At 54.6% G+C, this 25,349-nt stretch overlaps 9 protein-coding genes and 1 non-coding gene across 10 annotated transcripts; 4 read left to right on the top strand and 6 right to left on the bottom strand.

Annotated features, from left to right (window-relative positions):
* The first annotated feature begins 306 nt into the window (after positions 1-306).
* BDY24DRAFT_390329 (uncharacterized protein) lies at positions 307-928 on the top strand. Its single transcript, XM_076640640.1, has one exon. The coding sequence runs from the start codon at positions 327-329 to the stop codon at positions 735-737; it is 411 nt and encodes a 136-aa protein (XP_076496171.1). The 5' UTR covers positions 307-326; the 3' UTR covers positions 738-928.
* Positions 920-2,298, bottom strand: BDY24DRAFT_390328 (uncharacterized protein). The gene is made up of 4 exons (XM_076640639.1): positions 2,110-2,298; positions 1,964-2,018; positions 1,791-1,861; positions 920-1,671 (listed from the first exon to the last, which is right to left on the bottom strand). Exons 1-4 carry the CDS (start codon positions 2,253-2,255, stop codon positions 1,356-1,358), a joined length of 588 nt encoding a protein of 195 aa, XP_076496170.1. The 5' UTR covers positions 2,256-2,298; the 3' UTR covers positions 920-1,355.
* Positions 2,299-2,496: 198 nt separating this feature from the next.
* Positions 2,497-7,013, top strand: BDY24DRAFT_434978 (kinase-like domain-containing protein). Its single transcript, XM_076644165.1, has 18 exons — positions 2,497-2,810; positions 2,927-3,088; positions 3,233-3,305; positions 3,377-3,402; positions 3,489-3,643; positions 3,774-3,792; positions 3,884-3,893; positions 3,972-4,051; positions 4,168-4,253; positions 4,318-4,380; positions 4,449-4,506; positions 4,587-4,681; positions 4,748-4,833; positions 4,902-4,933; positions 5,007-5,017; positions 5,088-5,174; positions 5,247-5,358; positions 5,428-7,013. The coding sequence occupies exons 1-18, from the start codon at positions 2,705-2,707 to the stop codon at positions 6,612-6,614; spliced, it is 2,448 nt and encodes an 815-aa protein (XP_076496169.1). The 5' UTR covers positions 2,497-2,704; the 3' UTR covers positions 6,615-7,013.
* A 1,070-nt stretch (positions 7,014-8,083) lies between these two features.
* On the bottom strand, positions 8,084-8,302 carry BDY24DRAFT_340926 (bHLH transcription factor-like protein; the record flags this gene model as incomplete). The annotated part of the gene is made up of 1 exon (XM_076637421.1): positions 8,084-8,302. The coding sequence occupies one exon, from the start codon at positions 8,300-8,302 to the stop codon at positions 8,084-8,086; it is 219 nt and encodes a 72-aa protein (XP_076496168.1).
* A 4,353-nt stretch (positions 8,303-12,655) lies between these two features.
* Positions 12,656-14,598, bottom strand: BDY24DRAFT_351807 (NuoI/complex I 23 kDa subunit family protein). The gene is made up of 13 exons (XM_076637724.1): positions 14,265-14,598; positions 14,178-14,188; positions 14,077-14,106; positions 14,042-14,046; positions 13,806-13,822; positions 13,639-13,724; positions 13,533-13,556; positions 13,361-13,429; positions 13,269-13,285; positions 13,160-13,178; positions 13,060-13,095; positions 12,861-12,979; positions 12,656-12,774 (listed from the first exon to the last, which is right to left on the bottom strand). The coding sequence occupies exons 1-13, from the start codon at positions 14,552-14,554 to the stop codon at positions 12,763-12,765; spliced, it is 735 nt and encodes a 244-aa protein (XP_076496167.1). The 5' UTR covers positions 14,555-14,598; the 3' UTR covers positions 12,656-12,762.
* A 1,753-nt stretch (positions 14,599-16,351) lies between these two features.
* BDY24DRAFT_329534 (YoaK family protein) lies at positions 16,352-17,476 on the bottom strand (the record flags this gene model as incomplete). Its single annotated transcript, XM_076637111.1, has 3 exons — positions 16,352-16,579; positions 16,870-17,200; positions 17,352-17,476. Coding segments are annotated over 3 exons (684 nt in total), but the record flags the coding sequence as incomplete, so codon positions are not given.
* A 411-nt stretch (positions 17,477-17,887) lies between these two features.
* On the bottom strand, positions 17,888-20,509 carry BDY24DRAFT_407072 (mitochondrial distribution and morphology protein; the record flags this gene model as incomplete). Its single annotated transcript, XM_076642735.1, has 8 exons — positions 17,888-18,102; positions 18,288-18,364; positions 18,474-19,003; positions 19,075-19,188; positions 19,299-19,519; positions 19,669-20,024; positions 20,139-20,196; positions 20,338-20,509. 8 exons carry the CDS (start codon positions 20,507-20,509, stop codon positions 17,888-17,890), a joined length of 1,743 nt encoding a protein of 580 aa, XP_076496165.1.
* A 697-nt stretch (positions 20,510-21,206) lies between these two features.
* BDY24DRAFT_390300 (telomere length and silencing 1 family protein) lies at positions 21,207-23,228 on the top strand. Its single transcript, XM_076640638.1, has 6 exons — positions 21,207-21,748; positions 21,987-22,085; positions 22,220-22,440; positions 22,532-22,556; positions 22,675-22,787; positions 23,002-23,228. Exons 1-6 carry the CDS (start codon positions 21,495-21,497, stop codon positions 23,181-23,183), a joined length of 894 nt encoding a protein of 297 aa, XP_076496164.1. The 5' UTR covers positions 21,207-21,494; the 3' UTR covers positions 23,184-23,228.
* A 326-nt stretch (positions 23,229-23,554) lies between these two features.
* On the top strand, positions 23,555-23,634 carry BDY24DRAFT_t57. The gene has a single exon. It is a non-coding gene; the product is annotated as a tRNA-Met (tRNA).
* Positions 23,635-24,084: 450 nt separating this feature from the next.
* On the bottom strand, positions 24,085-25,260 carry BDY24DRAFT_441705 (uncharacterized protein; the record flags this gene model as incomplete). Its single annotated transcript, XM_076644636.1, has 6 exons — positions 24,657-25,260; positions 24,562-24,587; positions 24,486-24,498; positions 24,345-24,413; positions 24,189-24,255; positions 24,085-24,108 (listed from the first exon to the last, which is right to left on the bottom strand). The coding sequence occupies exons 1-6, from the start codon at positions 25,091-25,093 to the stop codon at positions 24,085-24,087; spliced, it is 636 nt and encodes a 211-aa protein (XP_076496163.1). The 5' UTR covers positions 25,094-25,260.
* Between the last annotated feature and the right edge of the window lie 89 nt (positions 25,261-25,349).

Here is a 25,349-nt window from a genome sequence, read left to right as displayed (position 1 = left end):
GAGACCGTTGTGTTTGAGAGAAAGACGCGGAAGCTGCAAAGGACGGAGGAGAGAAACCCCAAGAGCGACGCGTCAGTTTTGAACGAGTCGAGGAGAGAGAGCGAACGAAAGGAAGGCTCACTGTCAAACCAGCGTCTCAGCTACACCCCCGAATCACTTTGCTGAAACAGCTCATCAGAGGAGCTGGAGCGTAGATTGGGATGAGACGGAGAGACGAGAAGCCCTCCCTCCCTCAAATCGACAATTTCGCACTCGGATTAACTTCCACCGAGCGGAACCAGAACTCGAAGGAGCTCAAACGATTCAGGACGTTCTTTGTGTGGTTGATGTGCGGAGAACTTCGCTCAGAGTTGGAGAGGAGCGTCGACGAGGAGGATCATGGCAGAGGGAGGGAGTTCAAGGCGTTGCTGGAGGATCCCTCGCTTCGAGACCGATTCCACTCTGGATTCGGTCTCTTGATGGATCTTGAGAACCTTCTTCGATGGTCTTCGACGCATGAGTCGGGTCCCACGGGACTAGTTGGTCGGTTCGTGTTGGGGATCGTCGTTTTTATCATTTCTTGTCTCGACGAGTCGTCGCGTCACTTTTCCCTTCGTTTGTTGTCCTTTCTTCTTTTGCTGGTTCTCTCCATCCTTCTTTCGCCTCTTTTGTACATACCTCACTCTCTATTCTTCGACCTCTGCAGTCAGTATCTACATACAGCTCTTCGCTTTACGATCGGATCTCCCTCTTCGTGAGCAAAGTGCGCAAATCGAACGCGTCGAGAGTGACTCCTTGTTCCCCCCTTTCCTTTGCATTCACGCTACGTCATCTTAACCTAGTAGCCCATCTCAGATCTACTGCTTGGCCATACTCTTCGCTGCGTGCACGCTCTCTAAGCTTTCACGTTGTTGACACGCTCACTTCGTACTTCGTTTTTGCCCCTCCTCTCTTCCCTCCCCTCGCTCATCGTTTATCTCGAGATAGTACGCATCTCCTGGTTGTGTTTTCATCTTCGTGACCGCTGCATCCGCTCATCCCCTCTCTGGTTTCGTCCCCAATCGTCTGTTCGTCGTCGCCTTCTCTCCTAGGTCTCGCAGAGGCCCGAATGAAGGCCAACGAGAGAGCGAAGAACGAGCTTGCTCGGCTACTATCCGATCGTAACGAGCTTCCCTTCTCGCTCGTCAAAGATGGTACCCAGTCGTGGTAGCAGCAAAACACAGCAACGAGACGGCTCGCTTGTCCCAAGTCTCTCCTTTCCCCCCCTCGCCCTCTCTCTTTTCAACCCACTCACAAAACAGAGCCAGAACGTCCATACTCGTTACAAACAACACATCGAACTCTCGTCCCACTCTCCCGCTCGGCCCAGTCCAGCATCAAACCGTAGGCGTAGGGAAAGGAGGTCCAGCGTCGACGAGTCCAACCGACGCTCCCTCTCCTCCTGCTCCGTTCGTTGGCGGCGAGACCTCCATTGGAACGGGAGCCAAAGCGACGAGAGGGGCTGGAGGAGGAAGACCTATGGCTGATACTGGTGTTGGCGCTGGTGCTGAGGTGGCTGGGACGGGTGCTGGGATAGGTGCTGAGGTTGAGGTCGAGAGGACGAGGAAGGACTCGAGCGAGGGAGGTGAAGGAGCAGAGGAGGTACTCGTTGGAGGTGGGAGAGGGTTGAGGGCGAGACGTTCGTAGATGATGCTGAAGGGAGGTCAAGAAAGGGAGAAGAGGAAGTCAGATTGGGCTGAAGCGAGAGCGAGATGAGGAACGAGAGGGGAGGGGAGGAGAAGGAGGAGCTGAGCTCATGAAAGAAGACTCACGCTCGTTCCATCCTGACTCGTTGAATAGCTCGCTTGGCCTTCATGATCTTGAGGATGATCTTGTCGTTATCCTGTGCAAACAAAGTCGAGTGAAGGAGGGGGAAGGAAGCAAAGAATGAGCTTGAACGAACTCGAGCTCAACGGGGAGGAAGGGAGGGAAAGCTCAAGCTGACCTTCTCAATCTCCTTGACCTTGATCTTCAGATCCTTGTACTTGGCTCGATACTTTCTGTGTAACCATCAGAAAGAGCATGGAAGCCGGTCAGCCCGTCCGTTCAAGCTAGGACAAAGAAGGAGTGAGGGAGGGAAAGGACACTGACTGGACGTCTCCTTCCTTTGCGAGCTGACTTCCGTACACCTTGGATTTCGTTCGGGGAGCTGGAGCTGTAGAAGGTGGGACGGAGCCTGAGACAGAGCCAGAGAGACCTGCTGCTGCTGCTGTCGAGGTTGAGGCAGGGGAGTCCATGGCGAGAGGGGGAGAAGGGAGGGAGGTTGAGGAGGTGGTCGTTTGGAGTTGAGTTGCGTCGAGATCTGCTCCTCGTTCAATTGTTTTTCAATAAGGATTTCTACGATTCTCTACCCAATCCTTTGAGCTCGAGACTCTTGTTCTGTATCTCCAGATAACAATATCTCTAAATGGTCTCGAAGGATCTTTCAGACGCGTGCCCACGGGTCGCACAATCTGAGCCAACGCTCTCCTCTAACACCATCTTCCCTCTCGCTCTCGCCACCCAAACCGCTCTTCTTCTTCGTCCTTGAACCCCTTTGAGCGTATACCCATCTCGTCCCTCTTCAAGAAATCGACTTTTACCCTCCCTTCCTGGTCTGAGAAGCTCTCTCATCAGCCGCGCGACCTCTCGACCTCCATCACCTCCTCCCTCCCCCTCCCCCTCCTTCCTCGCCATTTCTTTTACGATGTCGGATACGGACTCTGATACGGAAGATTTTCAAGCTACTCAAACTGCTACTCAACCTACGGGATCTCAACTTCCTCCTTCCCAGGAGCCAGCTCAAGATCACTGTTCGTTCCCTCCCTTCCCCTCCTCCTCCTCCCTTCCTCCCTCTCCTTCTTCGAGAGCTCCCTTTCTCTTCCTCGCTTCTTCAAGCTGACCCTCTCTCTTTGGGAATCTCTTACAGGGGGACTCCTCTTGAACATAACCACTCCTGCTAAGGATAAAACTTCCTCTCAAGCTCAACCTTCGACGGACAGGGTCAACTACAAGCTCGAGAACGGGACTTCAAAGTATCTCCTCGGAAGACAGAAGAGAGCTCAGATTGTGTTCAAGGAGCTCAGAATCAGTACGTCCAAGCTGTTCTTGTCGAGTCTTTACCTGAAGGAGTCTAGCAGGGGAGAGGGAAAGGCAAAGAAGGCCTGGCCATGAGCTCACGTAGCTTCCGAGCTCGGTGCTGACGGATACTGTTCTCTTCCTTCCCTCCCCTCAGGCAACAACCACTGCACCATCACCCTCGACGAGAGCAACCCCAAGGATCCTATCATCTACCTCGAAGACCTCGGGTTCGTCCCTCTCTTCCCTCTCCCTTCCTTTCGTCAGCTCGCTCACCCTCCCTTCCTCTCCTCCCTTGCAGCTCCTCCAACGGTACCTGGCTCAACGGTACGCCTTCTCACCTCCTCATATACCACCTTCCAACTTCACGCTGACCAACCCGTCTTTACCTCCTCCTTTTCCTTTCCTCTCAGGCGAGAAGCTCGTGAAGCGGCGCAAGAAGGTCCTCACTCACGGCGACGAGATCGAGCTCGGAGCGTCGTCCAAGCACTCTGGAGCGGCTCCTAGTACGGGAGGAGTCAAGCTCGTGTTCCATAAGGCAGATAAGTGGGCAGATACGGAGGACAGGGTGAGTTCTTCTTCCGCTACGGGAGGTGAGAGAGAACGGGAAGAGACAGGGGTTGGGAGGCTGAGAGGAGGAGACGAAGGCAGGATCTCGACGAAGCTGACCTTTTTTGCGGATGTCGTTGGCTCGGTAGTGCGAGGTGTTCGATTTCTGTGAGTACTGGTATCGAGGAAGACGATGAGGAGAGAAGGGAATTGGGAAGCTGACTCTCGTTTTGGGTCTTCGCGTCTCGCCGAAATCAAGACCACATCGTGTTCGTCCCGTTTTCACCTTCTTGTCGTCCTAGTGGCTTCTGTTCGGCTGACTCGTAGTTTTTGCTCGCTTTTAACAGCGGATCCCTCGGTTCTGGAACCTTCGCCGACGTCAAGAAGGCCATCACGCTCGAAGGAGGAGAGATCGTGGCTATCAAAGGTCAGTCGCGTCGTTCTGGTCCTCCTCCCTCCCTCGAGCCCGCTACCTCGTCCTTGTCCTCGACCTCCCCTCCCTCTTGCTCTAGACTAATCACTCGTCTTCGCTTAATCTCACAGAGATCCAAAAACACAAGTTCCTATCGAACGAGAAGACCCTCAAGCTCTTCGAACGGGAGATTGATATTCTCGAGAAGTTGGAACACGTTCGTCCTTCCTTCCTCGTCTTGCACCTCGAGACTGACCTTCAATCACCTTCGCATTCTTCAGCCCAACATCTGTCACTTCAAGGAGTTCTTCGAGGATAAACGAATCATCTATCTCATCCTTGAGGTTCGTTCGTCTCTCTCCTCTCGTCTTCTCTTCTCGTCGCTGACTCTTTGATCTCGATTCATCTGCAGTACGTCGACGGTGGAAACCTTCTCGAGTACATCATGTCAAAGCAGGAGGGAGGTCTATGTTCGTTCTCTTTCTTGCTCTCGTACATTTCGTCCACTCACGTTCTGACCTTTCCATCCTCTTATCTCTTTCCACTCCAGCCGAGGACGAAGCCGTCAGCATCACTCGACAGATCTGCGAGGCCATGGCCTATACTCATCGGCTCGGGGTTACCCATCGAGATCTGAAGCCTGAGGTGAGCTCTTTCCCTTCTTCTCGCCTTTTCGTCGTCTCGAATCGTTGACCATCTCGTCCCCTTCAGAACGTTCTCCTTACCTCCGACGAGCCAAGGAAGGTCAAAATCGCTGACTTTGGACTCGCGAAGATGTGCGACAACAGTGGAACCTAGTGAGTTGAGCTCGTTCGTGTTGCTTTTCGGTTTGGTTCGAGGCTGACCATCGCGTCTCTTTCTTCAGTCTCAAGTCGATGGTTGGAACTCCACAGTACTGTGAGTCCTCGTTCTTATCTCGAGCTCGCTGACTACGACGCACTGACCTTCCATCTATCTCTTCTCGAAACAGTGGCGCCGGAGGTGAGCTCGTCTTCGTTCGCTCTTCCTTTCTTCCTTTTCTCGAGCTGACTTGTCTTTCCGTTTCCCTCAGGTCGTTCTTCATCCCGCTGGAGTTGGATACGACGATGCTGTCGACTCGTGGTCCGTTGGGATTATCGTTTATGCGATGTTGACAAAGGTGAGCCGAAGAACTCTTCCGTTGATCTTGTCTTCGATCCTGACGCATCGTTCGTTCGTCCTTCTTCCACAGCTGCTTCCCTTCACCGAGGAGTCCGCCGACCCCATCGAGGTCCGTCTCAAGAAGAGGCAGATGGATCGGATCGACTTCGGACCTTTCCAGGAGATGGGTGTCTCGGATATCGGTGAGTTCGAACGTCTTCTCGTTCGACGCGACGACTCTGACCATTGCTCGCCTCTCTTTCTTCCTTCAGCCAAGGACTTCGTCGATCGACTTCTCAGCAAGGATCCCAAGACTCGACTCTCCCTCGAAGCAGCTCTCACTCATCCCTGGCTTCGAAAACCCACCATCGCCGGAACTCACACCAGCCTCGCCGCAGACGACTCCTTCATCAGCTCGACCTCGTTCGAGAACACCACCATCGGAACTCGAGCAGGAACCGAAGTCGCTCCTGAGGAGCCAGCACCTCTCTGGTCGATGGCTGTCGACGAGGAAGCCGAGGGCGAACGGAAACTAAACGGATTGGACGCCAACGGATCAGCTTCGATGTCTGGACTTTCCGAGTCGGAATCGTTCTCTCAACCTTTCTCCCAGCTCGCCCTCGGTCGGGAACAAGCCGCTCCTCCTCCCTTGGCTCCCAACGCTCTCAGTTCTCAGTTCTCCTTATCCCAAGGCGAGAGCAAGCCGGAGCTCGGTGGGCTGGGAAGCTGGAGTCCAGGAGTCGGATCAGGAGGAAGAGGGATGGAACTCGACATCAAGCACAGCGACGGAGAAGGATTCAACATTCCACCACCTCAGCCCTACATTCTCGGCGTTCCTCCTCCACCAGTCTACCACCCTCCCATCGCTCGACCTCGAGCTCCACCTGCCGCTCCCTCTCCCGCCGCCGTTCCTCCTCCCACTCCTCCCGCTCATCAATCCAAACCTCTCCCTACACCCAAAAGGAAACGATCCACCTCCCCACCTCTCGACCAGGATCCTCAGCACCAACAGGATCAACAAGAACGAGGAGATCGAGACCAAACCCTCCTCGGATCCCCAGGAGCTGCTTTTTCCTCCTCCTCCCTCTCCGACCCTCCCACCTCTCCCAAACCCGACGACGTTCACCCTCCCACCCCTATCGCTTCCACCTCCCACGCCGCCAACAAGGACGATGAGCCATCCCCAGTCAAACGATCAGCCAGGATCAGAAGTCGAGCTACAGCAGCCGCTGCTGCTGCTACAGGAGAAGCCTCGACGTCGACGAGGTCGAGGGCTTCGAAGGTTGCCACGACGCCGGCGAGTGCGAACGGACGGAACGTCAGGAGGAAGACTGGTTCGCCGGAGGATAGCAGTGTGTTGGGAATGAGCGTGGATGGTGGGAGCCCGATCGTTGGGAAGGGGAAGGGGAGAGGGCCGGGGGATACGACGGGGAGGAGGAGGAGCGGGAGGAGGGGCTGAGCGCGTCGAGAGTCGCTGCTTGGGGGTTAGAGGGGAGAGCTTTCTTTTCAAGGGTTGAATTATAGCTACTCTTCTCTTCCTTTCAACCTTTTTCTGTTTCTTGTTCGTTCATTCTACTTGCGCTTTCCTAGATCGCTTTCGTTCTTCCGTTCTCCTCGTTCACATGCATACGCCCCCTTCTTTCTTACCTTTTCCGTAGCACCCAATCCCGTTTCTTCTCCCTTTTGTAGCTCTACAGTCCTGGTCTCCCTTCTTTCACGTCCCTTTTTCTTATTTTCTCGACGCGTCCTCACTCTTCTTTCTCGACCTCTTCATGCCCATCGCACTTCTTTTCTGTTTGGCACTTTTTGGGGATACTCTTTCGGCTCGTTCTTGATATCATGGCTTCGAGCTCGCGTCAATCGCCCGTTTCTTCGTCGAGAGGTTGGGACGGGAGAGGGAGACGCGTCGAAGTTGGAGGCCTGATTTATCGTCTCCATCGTCGCTTTTCTTTCGCTTTTGCTCAAGTCGAAGAGATACGAAAGGAACAAAATCCATGATCGATCAAAGACAAGTGTATGAACGGCAGGTAAAGCGAGGTAGAGAGAAACGAAGATGAAACGAAGCGACAGGGAAGGAAGAGAGTGTTCGTGAAAGGAAAAGAGGAGCGAAGGAGACGGTGCGTGTTGAGACGTGAAAGGAGGTTGTACGTATAGATGCAAGTGCGTGTGGTGCAGCGGAGAAGATATCAAAAAGCCCAAAGAGAAAGAACGAAAGGAGAGGCAAGGCAGCAAACGAAAGAGAGAGAGAGAGAGAGAGAGAGAGAGAGGAAATGCAAAGAAAGAGCGACGTGGTGGTCAAATGAGTACGATGGGGTTATGGCGTGTAGTGTGAGAGAGAATGAACTTTTACATATGGTTTGGAGAAGATGTAGTCTACGTGAAGGGGGGAGAATCGGGAACGAAGGAGAAGAAAACGACCACGAAACGACGGCGCCGTCAACCTCTCCTCGAATCCATCTGCTCCGAAGGCGAAGGAACTGGAGGGTACGACGACCTGACCGAGGACGATTGATGAGGAGGCTGGTAGTTCCCACCAGGGGTGGCACCCATCGAGTACGAGCCTGAGTTGTACGATCCTGGAGGAGGGCCGAACGAGGGAGGAGGGCCTTGGAGGTGGTGAGGATGGGGAGGAGGAGGGTAGTGTTGCTGGTGAAGGGAGTGGTTGAGAGGAGCGAAGGAAGGGTGGTGATCTTGAGAAGAGGAAGAGGGAGGAGGGAGTCGACCGTTCGATCGATCATCGGACGAAGGCGAGGCTCGGAAGATTGAAAGTTCGTGTCGGAGAGCCTCGAGCTCTCGATCTTTAGCCTCGGAGGTGTTCTTAATTTGGTTGATGTAGTCGACGGCTGTGTCGGAGAGTAAAAGCAAACAAGGTCAGACCGATATCGAGAAAGAAGGAAGACGCGTCTCGAACGAAGAAGCGATGCTCGACTAACCCTTGCTCAGGATCTCCCACTTCGAAGATTTCATCCCTCGATCCGCCGGCAGATGATCCCTCAACTCATCGAACAGCTCCTTCATCTCCTTCCTCCTCTTCCTTTCAGCAAGCTTGTGCGAAACGCGAAGCTCTGGACTCCTCGAATAAGGCGTCTCTCCGTCGACGGTCGTTCCATCTCCTGCGTTCGAGGGAGGAGCGAGATGAGAGCTCATCTGCTGGTAGGATCCTTGAGATGACGAGGAGTCGTGCTGGTGAGAGGAAGGGTGGTGGGAGGGAGTGAAGTTGGAGGAGGAGGGAGGAGGCATCGAAGTTGGGACGGGAGAGACCGACGACGAAGGTGACGAGTGTTTCGAGTTGGATGGGAGACCAGAGGAGTGGTGGGGAGGCATCGATCCACTGGTGACGGTGGCGGACGACCTAGCGGAGGAAGAGGCTCGACCGTTGTTCATCGAGTAGCCAGAGAGATCCCTGAAGACGGGCCGTCCATTGTCGTGAGGTTCGACCGATCCAGCTCCTCCTGCATAACCGTTTGGAGGAGCAGAAGCTCCTCCTACTGGCGACGACGATCTCGAAAGAGGTCCTCCGAGGTTGGGATCCGTCGGACTCGCTGACGGTCCAGGGCCTTGCCACGGTCGAGATCCTCCTGGAGGGTGGTACACTCCTCCCGCTCCCGGCCAAGCGTATCCCTTCGAGCCAGCCTCCGACCCACTCCCTCCTCCTCCACCGGTGTAGCTCGTCTGAGTCGATCCAGTGGTGTTGTATCCTCCTCCAGTGCTGCTGACGTGACTGGCGTTGCTCCAGAGGGACGCGGTCGAATCTCGACGGTCCGCCCACCATCCTCCTCCGAGGGAAGCTCCTCCGTCTGGCCGTTCCGAGAGGGATAGAGAGGTCATCTTCGAGTCGAATGCTGAGCCTCGTCGTTTGAGAGGGCCTCCTTCGGACGAGGGAGACGCTGAGTTGGATCCGGGGGCGAGAGGGTGTCGGAAAGGTGCGGAGGAAGGGGACGCGGGTTCGGATCCATCTGCGAGTCCTGAAGGTTGATGAGGAGGAGGTAGGGAGGAGGCTGCAGCTCGATCGTGAGACATCTTCCTCTTGAGAGCTGCTTGGGACCAGCCTGGCGGAGGAGGAGGGAGGAGAGGAGCGTTTTGGTCGGACGACGAGTTGGGAGTGGGATATCCGACGGCGATCGAGTGTCGCCTCTGAGAGTAGTCGAACTGAGGAAGATGGTGTGAGAACCTATCCCTCTCCTCTCCTGCAGTAGCTCCTGCTCCCTCCTTCAAGCTCGAGCCAGCGACGACTCCGTCCATCTTCCCAAACGGACTCGGTCCCGAACCAGCGCTCTCGGTTGGCGTCCATGGACGCGACGGCATCGCTCCTGATCCAGACGTGTGTCTTGGGAGTCCAGGTCTCGTAGGAAGGCCAGAGAGAGGAGGCATGAACCTTCCCTCTCCCATCGAGCTCTTCGGCTTCTCGCCGAGAGGACCCTCGTCGACGTTCATCCTGTCCTCCGAGCTTGTGGGACGACCGCTCTTCGGCGACGGAGGTTCGTCCATGACCTTCCTGTATCCTCCTTCTCCTGGAGTGGGAGTACGACCGTTCGAGGTAGGGGAGATGGAGTTGTCGCGAGGGTTTGGAAGATGAGGAGGAGGGAAGAAGGAGGAGGGACGAGGAGGAGGGAGTTGCTGGCCGTTCGCCGTTGAAAGAGGCGAAGGAGAGTAGAACGAGTTGGGATTGGGAGTGGATCCAGAGTTGTTGGAGGTGATGGAGTTGATAGATGTTCGTCGTTCCGAGGTAGGGAAGGGGTACGAGGTCGGAGGGAAGGTTGAGTGCGTCGGCGAGTTTGGATTCGAGGACGACGACGATGGGTCGTGTTCTGTCGGACTCCTAGCTCCTCCGTTCCCCAATCCTCGAGGGGATCCTCCTCTCTGAGTGGAAGCTACGTGTAGACTCGGATCCGTGATGCTTCCTCTCCTCCTTCCAGCGTCGAAGGCGGCGAAGTCAAAGGGGTGTAACGGCGATATCGGGGGAAGAGCTCCTGATTCCTGAGGGTTTGAAGGTCGTTGGAGGGTGAGAGCTGGGAGATGAGGAGGAGGGGAAGCCGAGGAATGACGACGGTCGTTTACAGACGGTAGGGAGGGTGGGTGAAGTTGGTTGAACGACGAAGGAGGAGGGAAGGACGAGGTCGTTGAGCTCTGCGCGCTTGCTTCGCTCCGCGGCGAGACCCCTTGATTGGGAGGAGGTTGAGTCTCGTATCGAAAAGGAGGAAGTTCGTCCGTCTTCAAGCTGGAGGAAGCTGTAGGAGAGAGGGATGGTCGTCGGCAGGAGGAGGAAGCCTGAGGCGAGGACGTCCGATCGGTCATCGAAGAAGGGGAGGACGAGGGAGGAAGGAGCAGGGAGGAGGAGGAAGAACGGTTTCGGTTTCGAAGAGGCTTGGTGCGCTGAGAAGGAAGCAAAAGTTTAAAAAGAAGAGAGCATGGAGAGAGAAGTCAGTACAACGGTTTCAAAGATGGGTCTGATTGGAACACCAACAGCGGTCCTCCCTTCCCTAGCTCGGAAGGTCTCGAAGAGAAGGGTCGAGCTAACGCAGGTCGAGAGCCATGTCGGAAGAAGAGTTCAACGACTCACGTTGTGGTCCTCGAAAACCTACTCTCGGTGCTTGATCGAGACCTGAGAGAGTCGAAGGGGGAGAAGGGAAGCAAAAAAAAAGAGCTGCGAGGGAGCTGAACAGGTTGACGGTTTGAGGGAAAGGAAAAACGTGGTGCTCTTTCGTCTTCCGAGGTCCAATTTCGAGACCTCCCTTCTTGGAGAAGGGAAGGGTCTTGCCTCTGGAATTCCTGCTTCCCCACGACGCGATCGACTCAAAGGAAAAAGAACCTAATACTGCCAGGTACTCTCTTCCGATGCGAAAACCTTCCTACAAAAGAAAGCAGGAACAACGCGACCACGAGCTTCCAACTGAAGAAGCAATCTAAGTGTAGGCGGCCCGTCTTGAGGGGAAAGGGGGCAGATATCTTCAAGAGTCATAACCGAAGAGAGAAAAAACACATGGAGAGCTCGAGAAAGAAGGGGAAGGAGGAAGACCATCGTGGCTCAAGAATTTCACAACACTCCACGAAGGTTTCTTCGTTGGGGAACGAGGTCTCTCATCTTCTGGGGCGAGAACAGAGCTGGGAGAGAGATCGAAAACGCGAAGGTCAAGCAGACGCGTCCAAGAAGTGCTGAAACGGATCGTCCCAGGAGAAGAGGGCGGAGTACTGAACCTTGAGTGAACCGTCGGCTCCTGATCCCGTCGACGCTTGGCGATCTCTTCCGCTGCACCTCTTCTCTGAGAAGAGTGGGAGGAAAGGAAGGGCTGGACGAGAGAGGGAGGGCAAGATGGAAGATCAAAAAGATCGCAGTTTGTTAGTTTCAGACGAGGGACCGGCGTCTGAAAGAAGGGCAGGGGCGGCTCAAATTTGAGCACCGATAGCCTCCGAAAAGTCAACAACAGCTCGACGAGGGCAACGAGATGTCTACAGCGTCTCATACTTGAGCAGGAGATGACCAGGAAGGGGGGGCAGGATCGAGTGTGAGCAGAAGCCAAGGGAGAAAGATTGGAACGACCTGTTCGGTTGACGACTTTTTCTTGACACATCTGTTCTTCTCCAACCTCGAGTTTGGGAGCCGATATCGGATGCAACGCGTCCCTCTTGGGTATCTACTAGTAGACTGCGCTTCCTTGCCCACGACTCTCAGTAGATTTGACGAGTCGAAGAAAGAGAGAGACGCGACGCGATCTTTTCATTTTTGCCGTCGTCACCTTCTCGCCCGTCCGTAGACTAGCCTCACGAGCTGTCAACTAAACGTGATACCCGGTTCCCTTTCAGATAGCAGCGAACTCTGAAAGACCCTTGGGAGCTTCCTGTGCAGTCTGAACGAAGGTCTGATGAAACGCAAAAGAAAAGGTAAACAAGTCGCGTCGCTCCTTTCGTCTGCTCTGTCTCCGAGTGCAAAGCTGCATCTTTCTCCTCCTCCGCGCTTACTGCATGTCTGCTTCTTTCGATGTTCTCGAAGACGGTTTCGGATCCGGATTCCCCACCTTCCAGAACAAATCAACGACCTCGAAACCCTCGGACCAACTCGGACGCGTCTGAGAGACCGAAGGTTGAGCTTTCTGCTTTCAAACAGCGTTCTAGTCTGTTCCAGCCGTATGGGAATGGAAGATTCTTTGGGAGACAGATCTATAGAAGCTCTGTGCTAGCATATCTTGATACTGAGGGAAGTTGGGAAGAAGACAGGCTTTCCGAGTTCATCTTCCTTCGTTGCTCCTCGCCATCTTCCTCTCTCTCTCATCTCACTTCGAAAATCGCTCATTTTCGCTTTGGTATTGGAATCAACGACCGTAACGCATCATCACGCATAGAATATCTCGCCGTCAAAAAGCTTGATGCACTTCGAACGCTGGTCTATTGCTTCACTCCTTCCTTCGACGCGTCAAGCCCCGTGCCTTCTTCCCTCTTCTCCTCTCCCTCGATACCTGAGTTCTCTCCCGACCATATTTAGACGAATCAATGACATATATACACCTCCAACGCTAACACTCTCCCACACGAACGATCCTCCTCCTACCAACTCGAGCGGCGAAGCTCCTCCTCCTCCTCCTTCTCGACGATCCTCCGTGCAAGCGAGTTCTTCAGCGGTAGACCTGCAGAAGGACGAAGAGTGAGCGATATGTCAGCTTTGTTGACTCGGCCGGCAATCGAAAGGCACGAAGACGAGAAAACGACGTACGTGGTCGGCATACAAGTTGGCCGCAATCTCAGCCTCCATCCGATCTCCATTCTCGAGAAGCTTCTCCTTGTTGTAGAGGAGCTCTTCTCTCGTCTCGGTAGAGAATTCGGCGTTCTGGGCTGGAAGGTGGAATCGAAAGGAGGCGACGTCAGCGAGGAGGAGATCGAAAGGAGATGGGAGAAGACGAAACGAGACTCACTCTCGACGATGGCGTCCACGGGGCAAGCTTCTTGACCTGTGGAACGAAGCTTTGAGTCAGAAAAGTGATTGCGAGAGGAGAAAAGAGCTGTGAGACTCACAGAATCCACAGTAGATGCACTGAAAAAAAGTGAGAGAGGACGCGACGATGCGAGAGGTGAAGTCAGTATACCGCCAAGGAGATATACGAAAAATGTAACGAGACCATACCTTCGTCATATCGATATCTGTTCAGGAGGTTCAGGAGAAATGATCAGCTCAGGTCGGAAGACAGCAGAACGAGGACAGGGGGGGAGACGAACCGTATCGCGTCGTCCTCCTGCTTCCGTCTTCCCTCGGCTCACTCTCGATCGTAATAGCCTGTGCAGGGCCTGGAAACAGTAATGGAGAAGATCCAGCGCAAGCGAAAAGAACGAGAGGTCGAGTCAGGTCTGATAACCGAAGAAAGGATGAGCTCGAGAGAGATGGACGCACAGATCGCTTCGCAGAGCTTGCAAGCTGTTAAGTTATCAAAGAGTCAGTTCAACGAGAAGGATAGGCCAAGATTCTGTTCGGCAAAACTGAGTGGGAAGAGACGAACCAATGCATCTCTCCTCTCCAGTCGGGTAGCGTCGAAGAGCGTGTTCTCCTCTGAAGCGTGGCGAGAGAGGCCCTTTCTCGAATGGGCTGCAGCGAAGAAAGAAGATCGAAGAGTCAGCGTGATTGATTTCGGTGTGAAGAAGATGCTGGCGAGAGAGTGAGACTCACTACTTGATGGTGTAGGCCTGGGAGGAGACGAGAACGAGAGCATCAAGGAGAGGGAAGGTCGGCGGTCGGTCAGCTTCGAGTGGAGAAGCAAGGAAGACGGCCCCCAGATCAAGATCGACAGAAACCAGGCACTTACAGGTTCTGAGAGAATGGAAGTGGAAGGGGTAACGAGAGGTAGCATGGTCAGCTCATCCTACGCGAGAAGAATGGACGAAAGAGACGACGGAGGTTTGGCGAGGTTGAAGGAGGGGAAGGAGGTGTGGGGACTCACTGAACGCTTGCTCTCCTACGACCCAGAATCCTGATGAAACCGAGTGGAAGGAACGTCAGCATGTAGAGACGTCGATGCTTCATCGGAAGGGATGTGCTTACCTCTCGCGATTCTGTGGAAACGAGAGGAAGAAACGACAGGTGAGCTCGAGTTCATCTCCCTTCCCCGCTCGCTCTGATGGAACTCACTCTCCCAAGAACAAGTAGGCTGCCTGGTTGTCCCAGAAGTTGACCTTCTCGTGGTAAGGATCCTCCTCCTCCACGCTCCGAGTCACGCTGTAGTGTCCACGAGGACTCCCTTGAACGAGCTTGATAGGACCTGTCGAGATCTCACGATCTGGAGGTCGAGCTCGATTTCCTGCTGGGACGGGTGGAGTCGCTGGAGACTCGTGGGAAGAGTAGAAGCGGACGAGAGGAAGAGGACGGGTACTGAGTCGAGGTAGAGAACGAAGAAGAGGAGGGATGGGTAGAAGGGTCATTCCTCAACAGAGAGGGAAAAAGGCAGAGGAGGGATGGATGGTGCGGGCTGGAGCTGGGGAGAAGGCGAGGGCCCAACGTGGAGAGAGAAAGGTGGGCAGCGATTGGCCCTGATAATTTCTTATCTCTCTTGATCGTTACTGGTCAACACGAAGATCGCATCCTCTTCTGGAAATCTCGCTGGGGGAAAATCTGCCTGTGAAAAGCAATGGAAAGGGGTCACTCGCAAGGAGAGTCCGTCGTCAAGTCGAGTTCGAGACCCTCCTCATCCTCTCTCCCTCCTTCTTCCTCCCTCCGCCTTCCATCGCCTGCACCAGCTCACTTTGAAGCGAGGTCTCTCTTTTCTGCCTACAGACCGGCTAACCGCCTGAAGTGAGTCGGAATCGCATCCGTTGAAAGGGAAACGAAGAGATGCTGACCTTCGAACCTCTGCCCATCTGTTCAGCTCGACCTTCCTTCCTTCTACTCTTCCCGCTCAAGTCGCATCGCTGAAGCTTATCCTGGAATCGCTCGGTCTCTCCAAAAGCTCTCCTTTATTGATCTACAGGTATGGAGGAAGTAGCTCTTCTTCACGAAACACTCGGATCGCCCAACGTTCTCGAGTCCAAAGCTCGACCTCCTTCCCTCCTCCCTCCTTCAGCCCTTCACCGACCTCCATGATCAACCCAGATTCCTGCGACACTCCCGCCAATTCCGTCGCCCGTTTCCAACATGTTTTATTCGATCAATTCCTATCTCCTCTGCCGGAGTCAGCGAGGGAAAATTCGGAGGACGACTGACCTCTCTTCGACCCGTCCCTCTTGCCCCTACAACATAGTCCTGACCGGACTGCACTTCATTTCACCCTTAACCTCTTCCTTCTCCTCTTCGGGTTCTTCTCTTCCACCGGTGTCGCTGACTTCTCTCCCTCTTCCAACGACTTCACGACCCTCTCAACGAACGACCTCTTCTCTCTTGCCCTCCTCCACCACTCTCAAGAACCCTTCCGACCTCCTTCTCATCAGCAACTGGAGTCGCAATCCCACTCCCTCCCTCCTCGCCACCTATAAAAAGAGCCAGCACAATGCGCTCGGTCGCCCATCCTCCTCCTTCGCCCTCCCCTCCTCGTCACAGCACTCACGTCAAAAAGGGGGTTACTCGGTTCGAGAAGGAGGTCGCTGCTGCTGGAGGGAAGGTAGATTAGCATCCGAACGATCCTAAGGTGAGTTGCAAGCCTCCTTCTACGTCTCTTCCTTCTCCCTTCTCTGCGGCGTGCGACGAAGACGAAGCTGACCCTCGCTGTTCTCGCTTCTTTGAACAGAACTTTGGACCCTGGTGAGCTGGACGAACGATTGGAAAGGGAGCTGCTGGTATGTTTTGTTGTTTCCTCTTGCTCGTCCTCTCTTGCCCTCTGCTTCTCTCTCTCTCCCTCTCTCTCTCTCTCTCTCTTCGGTGTTGTTTTATGCTCTCGTTCTTTCTTGTATGTACTTCTAGCACGCTCGTTATTTTCCTGTTGTGTTTCGTTGTATGCCAGGTCATTCATGAAGTCGTACTACTACTGCTAGGATCCGAGTCGAAAGAAAAAAACAACGACGCGTTCAAGATGGACTGCCACTCGAACTCTCCTCCTTCCTGTTCGCCTCTTTCGACTCAACCTTCTCCGCCTCCACCCTAGGCTCCATCTCCCTTCTCGACGTTCCATTCTCCTTCCTCCTACCATCCAAAACCTGCGCCTCCAAACACCCAGTCGTCGCAGGCCTCCCATCCTCCTCGACCGTCTCCTCCCCCTTGATGAAACACACCCAACCAACAAGGATGACCCTCAACCCTACGCTCACCCACATCACCGTCTCCGTGCCACTCCCTTTATGTATCCCAGCTCCCAGGAAACTTCCTCCGACGAGAGCGATCACGTAGAGCGTTCGAACGTTTCTTGCTCGAGCGAGCGGATGGAAGAGGGGTCGGAAAAAGTGACGGTCCGTGAGAAGGTCGATGAGAGGGGAGGTGAGCATCGCTGATGGGATTTCGGGGTTGGATGAGGTTCGAGCCTGAAGAAAGAGAGGGCAAGAGAGAAGGAGGTCAGTTCAGGGATTTGGCGAGTCGCCGCGTTCAAGTTCGATGAATCCGAATGCTTTCCGAATGGTGAAAATCCCTCATTCTCATGGCCCGGAACTCTTCCAGCTCCTTCTTGGGCTCCTGGGAGGCTGTCCGACCCCTCTCTCTCTCTCTCTCTCGGTAGGTCGAGAAAGAAGGAAGAAGGAGGACTCGAACGAAGCGCTAAACGTCCTCCTCGCGACGCGTCCAACGAGAAAGCAGACGCAAGGACGAAAGAACTCACCATCCCAACCTGAGCTCCCGCTCCAGCGGCCAGCAACCCAAGGATCAACCAATCCTTCCCGTTCCCTTCTGTCTCCCCTCCCTGTCCAGCGATCTTCACCTCCCCCATCGCCAACAACACTCCTGGGATCAACACCGCCAACAGTTGGACGGTCAAACTCGCCAACCACCATGCTCTCCTCCTGGGTCCGAAGTAGTGACCTATATGACCAAAGGCGAATCCGAAGAGAAGGAAGGAGAGGAGGGAGACGGAGGTGGGAAGGATGTGTGCTGAATTCGAGGAGGAGGGGAGGGGGGTGGAGGTGAGGAGGAGGGTGAGGATGAGCGTGTTTCTGTCGATTTCAACGACGGCGAGGAAAGGTGAAACCGTTTCAGTCAGTTTCAGAAGACGACGCAGAGGAAGAACAGAACAGAACGAGAAAGGGAAGAACGAGCTCAACCTCGGCGTCCTCCCTCTCTCCTCTCTTCAAAGCTCTCACTCACCCAGTCTGATTACTAGCGAACGTCCCAAAGTCCGCATACGTCGTCGCGTCCAAGATCCCACAAGCCAGCGAGATGAACAGCAGCGGGGCCGTTAGATTTCGAGGAGGGATCGTTTCCCTCAGATACGAGAGGCAAAGAGCGGTCGAGCTCAACTTCCTCCCGCTGCTCGAGTCGATGTTTGGTTCCTCCTCCTCCTGCTCGTCGAAGACGGTGAGCGAAGCCGAAGGAGCTGTAGAGATGGCAGGGGAGATTCCTCGAGGCATGATGGGATGGTGGTGGTGGTGGTTGGGAATGTAAAAAACCTTGCTTGGGAGGGAGTGGGAATACTCGGAAGGGCAGGGGGAGGGGAGGGAGAGGATTAATCGGAATGAACGGACGACTCCGAATCCCATCCAGGACGTCACACCCTTGGAAAGAACTTGTTCCTCTCGGTTCTTCAGGATAATAGCAAGTCGTAGCAATCGTGATAATGTAGAAACGAGCGATCCCAGATACAACAGAAGAGAGAAAAGGGGGAGGCGAGCGACGCGTCTAAACTAAATGGTTTGAACTCCCTCGTCGACCAACCCTCCTCCGCCGAGCTCCCTCCCTTGAAGCAGAGCTGATCTCACGACTCCCACCACGGTTTCAGCGGTCATCTGGAGGGACCAGACTCCGACGGCCTTCATCCTCTGGGTGTTGGCGGATTGGGAGGAGACGTGATGGGCGAGAGCGGAGTAGACCTGGGCTGAGGTTGCGTCGAGGAGACCGGCTGAGAAAGAAAGAGAAGACCGACGAAGTTAGTTTGAAGGGATAAGAGGTGGGAGAAGTAGTAGTGGAAGGTCGGACTCACTCTCGAAAGGCTGAGAGGAGAACGGAGGACAAGAAGAGAGGGAGGAGAGGAACGAGTCAGCGACGCATCGAGAAGAGAGCAAGACGACGAAGGAACGAAAAGACTCACCGTCCACGACCCATCAAACTCGCTCAAATCCTGCACGACTCTACATCTAATCGGTAGCAGCGTTCGGTTGGCACTGAGTCGAAAGCGAAAACATCAAACGAAAGTCAGTTCTCGATCTCGTTCTCCTCCCCTCCCTCTCTCCGTCCCCCCCCCCCCCCCCACCCACCCAGTTCGATACTCACTTGATAAACGCCACAATCGGCCTAATCAACGCCGAGTTCACATAACTCAACTCGCCCGTCCTGAACGGCACCGCCGCCTTCAAATCCCTGAACCTCAGATCAATGTCCATCACCACCTCCCTCGTCTGATCCCTCTCCCTCTCCAGCCCCCCACCAAGCCCAAACCCTCTCAGCCACTCCGGAGCAACCAGTGCAGGTTTACCCAGGGGACGCTGACCGGGGTTGATCTTCTGTTTGCTTCCTTCCACTTCGTCGTTCGAGGTTGACGAGGAGGCTGCTTCGACGGCGAGAGCTGCTTCCTCCGATGCGATGGAGAGGTCGGGAGTGGTTGGAGGGGATGAGAAGTTCTCGTTGACGTTGTCGATGATTCCGGTGAGGACAGAGGAGAAGTCGACTTCGTCGGAAGGGTGGGATGGGAAGGAGATGTCGCAGACGGCGTCGAGCTTCCCGGCGGTGATCCAGGCGAGGGGACCTCCGGCGGTGGTGTCCTGGATGTGGTCGATGGGGAGACCGTCGATTCGGAGACGAGCCTGTGGAGAAAGAAGAAGAAAGACGAAACAGGTCAGAGGGAGAGAAAGAAAGAGGGGAGACGTCGACTCACCATTCGTTTCGACTTCCCTTCCTTCTCGTCCGAGCCCATCGTCTTGCCTATCCGCTGAGGCTTGTGGAGCGAGCAGAGGCAGTTATCGTACTGTCCAGTTATCGAGTGAGCAGACTGTTGAAATCGAACAAAGGGGGAAAGAGGGCCGAAGACAAGGTTAGCACCTTCGTCGCGTCGAGCTCCCTCCCCTCGCTACCTCTCCTCGATTCGAACGCAAGACTCACCAAGAAATCGTAGAACAGCCACTTTTTCCTGAACGTCCCAATGTCGGCTCTGAAGATGCTGACGTTGTAGGGTCTGAAGTCTCCGGGTTGATAGACGGTGCAGAGGAGATCTTCGACTTGGAGGGAGTCGAGGTGGAAGGATCCGTCGGCGGGTTGACTTGGGTGGCGCCATTCCGAAGGGACCCATGGGTCGGCAGGATCCCATGTTACTGAGCGACGGTCTGATCGTTGCAAAGGAAGAGAGGGAGGACGAGAAAGCAGGAGAGGTCAGCTCGAGGGAACACGTCGAAGTCGAGAGACGAGGAGTCGAAGCTCGAAGGCAACCGAAGAGAGGCTGAGGATAAAGGTTGAGAGGGATGCGTAGACTCACCAATGACTCCCCTCACACCTCTCACCACCGCCTTCTTCACCAACCCTTCCCCGTTCAACCAACTGACGAAACTCAACGTCACGTCGATCGAGTCCACGTTCAAATCAAACATCGAGTAGTTCGTATCCTCCTCCGTCTCCTCCTTGACTACTACCGCATCCTCATCGTCCTCGGAGGGTCTATCGGGTGGAGAGGACGAGCCTCGATGAAGGACGGAGAAGATGGAGGAGGACGAGGTTGAGGTTTTGGTGACTGGAGGTCGAGAGGGATAGGTGTCTTTAGGACGACGAGAGATGAAGACGTTGCGGAGGGAGATCGTTGAGTCGAAGAAGTGAGGAACGAGAGCCGACTCGAAGCTGGTAGAGTGGATGAAGAGGAGGGAGGGAAGACGCGTCAGGTCGAGGAAGGGCTGAGAGGTGAGCCGAAGAAGGAGGCAAGGGAAGAGAGAGAAGAGAGGGACGAAGACTCACACGACGGTAATCCCTGAGCCTTGGGTGAAGTAGTCCGAGAGAAGGCGAGCGACATGGCCTTTTGGAAAAGACGAAGGACGAAGGGAGGAAAGAAAGAGGGAAGGGATCGAGAAAGGTCAGCTTCGACTTTTGATTTTGGTTTGCCTTCCTTCCTTACAAATCACCAGCAACCCACTCTCTCTCTTTCTAAGAGACTCACCTTGTAGACTCAAACTGTTTGCCGTGTAGAGCACCATACAGAAGAAGGTGGTGGTTCCGAGCACCAACCAGCCCAGATGTCCGACCAGAACCCAACTGACGACGGCACTCCATTCGTCGGGCCCAAACTTCCTGAACCCTCTCGTCGTCCACCACCTCCATCTGATTCCCATCCTCTGGAAGAAGGAGTCCGATAGCTTGAGGAGGTCTGATTTGGTTGGCCGAGCGTGAGGATCCGAGTGACGGAAACCTGAAGCGAGTCGACGGAGGGAGTCGGGGTAGGTGGAGAAGAGAGCGAGTCGGTAAGGATGAGCGTGAAGGGTGCTGCTCGGAGGAGGAGGATCTGGAGGAGGAGTTGGTGGAGACGAGGATGGGTGGAGGTTCGTTGGGCAGTTGGGTGAAGGACAGGGTTGTTGAGCCTGGGACGAGGGAGCTGGAGGAGGAGGAGGGCACGAAGGGGAGGAGGAGAAGGCTCGATTCTGAACCGAAGGGGATGAAGTTGGAAGGTGATGATAAAGATTCGCTTGTCTCTTGAAGAAGGAGTGCATCGCAGAGTATCGATCCTGACTGGCAGATCTGCTAGGAGAATTGAGGGAAGGAAGGGGGCGAAGGAGAGATGAGCTTCCTTCCTTCCCTCTCCTCGTACGTCATTTCAACAATTTTCTCGTCCACTCACCTAGAAGACGAGAACGGAGAAGAAGCTATGGACCTTGACGAAGGTCGTAGGAGTGATGGGAGGACTCCTTTGGAGACGATCCTGCAAGAAGAAGCCATGGAAGAAGAGGACTCTTCGAAGGTGATGGTTGGGAGTTGAAAGGCGCTAGGCCCCTAATCGGCGTTAGAAAGTGAACCTTAAGGGCTGAAGAAACCCTTAACCACGACCTCGCCTCCCCTTCCCTTCCTTCCCTCCCTCTCCCTTCCTCTTTCTTTCTCCCGGAATGTTCAAGAAACGTACTCGACCTGCGAACGTTCGGTCCAAAGAGGATTCTCCTCTCGTCCCTTCCTCCACCAACGCAGAAGCCTCCTCTTCAACCGACCCTTCCTCCTCGACGACTCCAGCCACAGGCGACCTCGACGACGAGGATGAACCGAACGTAGGGTGAGAGCTCGTCTTTCCTTCGTTCCCCTCAGCCTTCCCTCAAGTGCATACATGCTTACATGCGCCCTCTCGCTCTTGGTCTCTCTAGATCAACGATTTCTGACCTGATGTCCCTTCGACGGTTCCGGAAACAAGCTGAGGGACTCGACTTGGAGAAGCTCAACCGAGGAGAGGTCAAGAAGAGGAAGAAGAAGCAACAACAACAAGCTCAGCAGGAGGGAGAGGAGCCTGTACCGGATGAGGACGACGAGGACGAGGAAGGCGGGGGAGAGGAGGTGACAGCGGGTGGATTGAAGCAGGGGAGAGGTGATGGGTGAGTTGAGCTTCTCCTCCTTCCTCCTTCCCTTCCTTTCGCTCTCGTCGTGCTCCCGTCACCTTGAATGAGATCGGAGCTCTTTGGAAAAGACTGGACTACCTCACAGACTTCTCAGGCTAGCTCCCTCGAAGTTCTACGAGCAATCCTTGGTCGTTCAAGCTCACGACTTCTTCCTTCTCCTCCTTCGCGCCTCGCCGAAGCTGACCTCTTTCCTCCCTCTTCTTCTCTCCTACAGATCGCATCAACCAGACGATGAAGCAGCAAAGATGAAACGTCTAGTAAAGGCCTCCAACTTTACCCAGCAAACCAACGCTCTCGACGTCGACAAGCACATGTTCGTCCTTCCCTCTTCCACGCTCCCTTCCTCCTTCGTATTTCGTCCTAACCCTGCCCTTCTTCCCTCCCTCCCCCACTCCCTCCTTTCCCTCCACTTCCACCACCCACCCTCCTACCGTCCCACCCATCCAGGATGGCCTACATCGAAGCCGAACTTCTCAAACGACGAGGTGGTGTCGCTCTCGAACCGGACGATGCAGCGACCGAAGCAGCCAAGAAGGCAGCCGTCTTTGATCCTCAGGAGGAACTCTACGCTATCGCCGAGCAGTACAGGAACGAGCAGAGGGTGAAGCAGAAGGGAGAGGATGATGAGGAAGGGAACGTCGTGAACTCGATGGCTATGTTGACTGCTAGTGAGTGATTGAGTCTGCTCGACGCGTCGAGGAGGGAAGTGAGCGAGTTGAGCTTACCATCCTTCCTTCTTGTTATGTTTGCGTTCAACAGTCCCTGAAGTCGATCTTGGAATGGAGTACGCCTCCTTTCTTTCCCTTCGTTCCAATTCTCCATCCTCTTGCTTCGGTCGGTTCGTTTCGCTCTCGCTGACCTCTCCCTCTCAACCCTCCTTTCTCCCTCCCTTCCTCCTCCAGTGCCCGTCTCAAGAACATCGAGGACACTGAAAAGGCTAAACGAGACATGCTCGAAGCTAGGAAGCTCCTCGTCGAACCTACGGAAGCCGAGAATGATTTCGCCGCTGCTCGATGTGCGTCGCTTCTCCTCTTCCTCCTCTCCTCGACTGAACACTCTTCTTACCCGCCGAGTTTCGTCATGCCCTATCTCGGATACTCAGATACTGACTCCTTGTTTCCTTTTCTGTTCTCTCCCCGTCTCCTCCCTATCCTCCCTCGTCCTTCCCTCCTCTTCCTCGCCCTCACCCTCTCCCTCCCCGCCCCCTCGCCCTCACTTCGCTCCCTCAGTCTACCGACCCTCCTCTCGAGTCCAGTCGGATCAACAAGCCCTGGCGGAAGCGAAACGAGAAGCTCAGGGTCTGCCGTCGAACAAGCCTCAAGGAGGAGCGGGCGGGAAGGGAGGGAAGGCCGAGATGGCGACGGATGTGGTGGTGATGGAGAGGTTCAAGAAGAGGATGAGGAAGAACTAGGGTTTGGGCTGAGAGGTGATCTTATGGTTGTACTTTTACGAGAAAGTGAAGATGGGTGGGCGAGAGAGGGAAGGTGAGAGAAAAGAAAGAACAGAGATACGACGCGTTCGAAAGAGCGAAACTACCAAGCACCTCAAGCTCGAAAGTCTACGAGTCTGGCTTGTCCTCAGATCTCGTCTCCCTCCTCCAAGAGCACCATTGTAAAAAGAAGCAGCAGACGAATTCCTTCGCGATCAAAAAAAGCTCTAAAACGCGCCCCTCCTGAACTCTGCTCCTGTGCGATCACCCCGATCACGTGTCAAAGCGAATCGGCTGGCTCAACGGCTTGGTGTGTCAAGCATCGAGGCGGAAAGTCGCTGGTTCGACCCCCTTCCTCTGTAGTATAGTTGGTTAGTACATAAGTCTCATATCACGATATCTTACGACCCGAGTTCGAATCTCGTCGGAGGAAACTTTTTGTTGCTGGACGTGAGGAGGGAAACCATGGGGGGAGGAGAAGGCGTGGGTGAGTGGACAGGGGCAAGAGAGAGAGGGAGCTTTCGTTTTTGACCTGGAGCTTTTTGGAGGCTAGAGACACGATAGAAGAGTTTTGGTCGAAGGGAGAAGAGAGAAGTAGAAAGGTGGGAGCTGGAGAGGGACGCGGCGTTCGTTGGTTTTCGGTCGTCAACTCGCTTGACGATTCTCTCTTCAACTTTCTGGAAGAGGCGAGGAGTAGCGGAAGTCAATCGTATACCGATCAGACTGGAGCTCGGTTTCGTGTAGGCCGAGAGCTGTGGGGATAAAGAAGAAGCGAACGAGAGGAGGTCAGTCGACGCGTCTCAGAGAAGGAGGGACCAAAAAGCAGACATACCTGAAGCCGAGGAAAAGGAACAGGGAAGATCATTTTCGAGGTATGGATCGTTTAGCTTGAAGGAGAAAGAACAGGCTGGGAGGAAAAGAAGAGGAGAGCGAAAGGAAAGATGAGTCTACGCGTCGACGGCGAGGATGAGTGATGAGAGGGCGGACTTGATTGGCGTTAAAAATCAGTGGGATGTAGTAAGAGCGAGCTTGGTCGGTGACGGAAACCTTTAGACTGAAAGAGAGTCGAGAAAGGAGAGAGGACAAGGTCAGCATCGACTCGACGTTCGAGGTTCGATTTTGGTTCAGAAACGAAGAACTCACAAAGACGAAGGGAGATCAGTTGGAAGAGACAATAAGTTATGGAAGTTGTTGAAGGTGTAGTTGATGGAGCTTGAGACAAGAGACCGGAGATCAGCACGCTGAGTCGACGCGTCCGGAAGAGAGGAGGGACACACGACGAACGAGTTTGAAGGAACTGCGAGGAGGAAGGAAAGTCAGCTTGGAAACAGAAAACACCAAGAAGAAATAAAGTACGAACAGGGTAGAGCGGCTACGATGTTACGTCTGTAAGTAGAAGCGTGCATCAGAAGAAATGAAGACCGACGCGTCGACTTGCAAGAAAAGAAGCCTCACCCTGAAGTCCTCCACAACCTTCTGCCACGAGTATCCCGCGACGACGAAAAGGTGGCCATCTCGTACTTCCCTACCATGACGGAGAGACGAAGGAGATCGGAGAAGGAGGGGTTGAACTGCTTCCCGTCGAGATGTATTCGATCTCGTTGAATCGATTTACAGAGGAGGATGACATTGCTTCCGACCTCGCTCAGCCTGAGAAGAGGACGACCATCCCTCTTCTCTCCCGCGTCCGACGATCCAACTTGGAGAGTATCCCCGAAGACCGAAGAGGCTGGTTGAAGGTTGAAGGCTCTAGTGGCAAAGAGGTGTGCGTCGCTCGAATGAAGGATCAGATCCGCTTCGTGGTGGCGCTTGAAGCCATCGTGCCATTGATCTTCGGTGGTTGAGGAGGGAGAAGAGGTAGGAGTTGGTCGAGAGGAAGCGGTGGTGGGCATGCTGAAAGTGGAAAGAGATGGGGATGGTCGTTTGGGGTCAAGAAGAAAGAAATGGGGCGGGAGCGTAGTAGCGAACTTGCAGCGAGCTGGCGCAGTTGAGGGTTAGCGACTTCTCGTTGGTAGGGCGGCTGAGCTCCCTGTGTGAGAGCTGAGAACGAGAAAGACGGAAACGCTCTGGCGAGTGGACGGAAGTCCACTTCGCTGAGACGCGTCGTGACTTGTTCGACGCGTCGCAACTCGTTTACCTCTTTCGCGC

The sequence above is a fragment of the Mrakia frigida genome, assembly GCF_051309035.1.
Source record: "Mrakia frigida strain ATCC 22029 unplaced genomic scaffold BDY24scaffold_17, whole genome shotgun sequence".
NCBI lineage: Eukaryota > Fungi > Basidiomycota > Tremellomycetes > Cystofilobasidiales > Mrakiaceae > Mrakia > Mrakia frigida.
This window is presented reverse-complemented; position numbering and strand designations above follow the sequence as displayed.

Coding starts and splice junctions, on each gene's coding strand:
- BDY24DRAFT_390329 (XM_076640640.1), top strand. CDS start 327: ATGTGCGGAGAACTTCGCTCAGAGTTGGAGAGGAGCGTCGACGAGGAG.
- BDY24DRAFT_390300 (XM_076640638.1), top strand. CDS start 21,495: ATGCGCCCTCTCGCTCTTGGTCTCTCTAGATCAACGATTTCTGACCTG. Junction 22,086..22,219: donor CTCGACGTCGACAAGCACAT/GTTCGTCCTTCC, acceptor CCACCCATCCAG/GATGGCCTACATCGAAGCCG. Junction 22,441..22,531: donor GATGGCTATGTTGACTGCTA/GTGAGTGATTGA, acceptor TGCGTTCAACAG/TCCCTGAAGTCGATCTTGGA.
- BDY24DRAFT_390328 (XM_076640639.1), bottom strand. CDS start 2,255: ATGGACTCCCCTGCCTCAACCTCGACAGCAGCAGCAGCAGGTCTCTCT. Junction 2,019..2,109: donor GCAAAGGAAGGAGACGTCCA/GTCAGTGTCCTT, acceptor ATGGTTACACAG/AAAGTATCGAGCCAAGTACA. Junction 1,862..1,963: donor AGGTCAAGGAGATTGAGAAG/GTCAGCTTGAGC, acceptor TTGTTTGCACAG/GATAACGACAAGATCATCCT.
- BDY24DRAFT_351807 (XM_076637724.1), bottom strand. CDS start 14,554: ATGACCCTTCTACCCATCCCTCCTCTTCTTCGTTCTCTACCTCGACTC. Junction 13,430..13,532: donor CAAGCTCTGCGAAGCGATCT/GTGCGTCCATCT, acceptor TACTGTTTCCAG/GCCCTGCACAGGCTATTACG. Junction 12,980..13,059: donor CGTGGACGCCATCGTCGAGA/GTGAGTCTCGTT, acceptor TCCACCTTCCAG/CCCAGAACGCCGAATTCTCT.
- BDY24DRAFT_434978 (XM_076644165.1), top strand. CDS start 2,705: ATGTCGGATACGGACTCTGATACGGAAGATTTTCAAGCTACTCAAACT. Junction 3,306..3,376: donor ATCTACCTCGAAGACCTCGG/GTTCGTCCCTCT, acceptor CCTCCCTTGCAG/CTCCTCCAACGGTACCTGGC. Junction 3,403..3,488: donor CAACGGTACCTGGCTCAACG/GTACGCCTTCTC, acceptor CTTTCCTCTCAG/GCGAGAAGCTCGTGAAGCGG.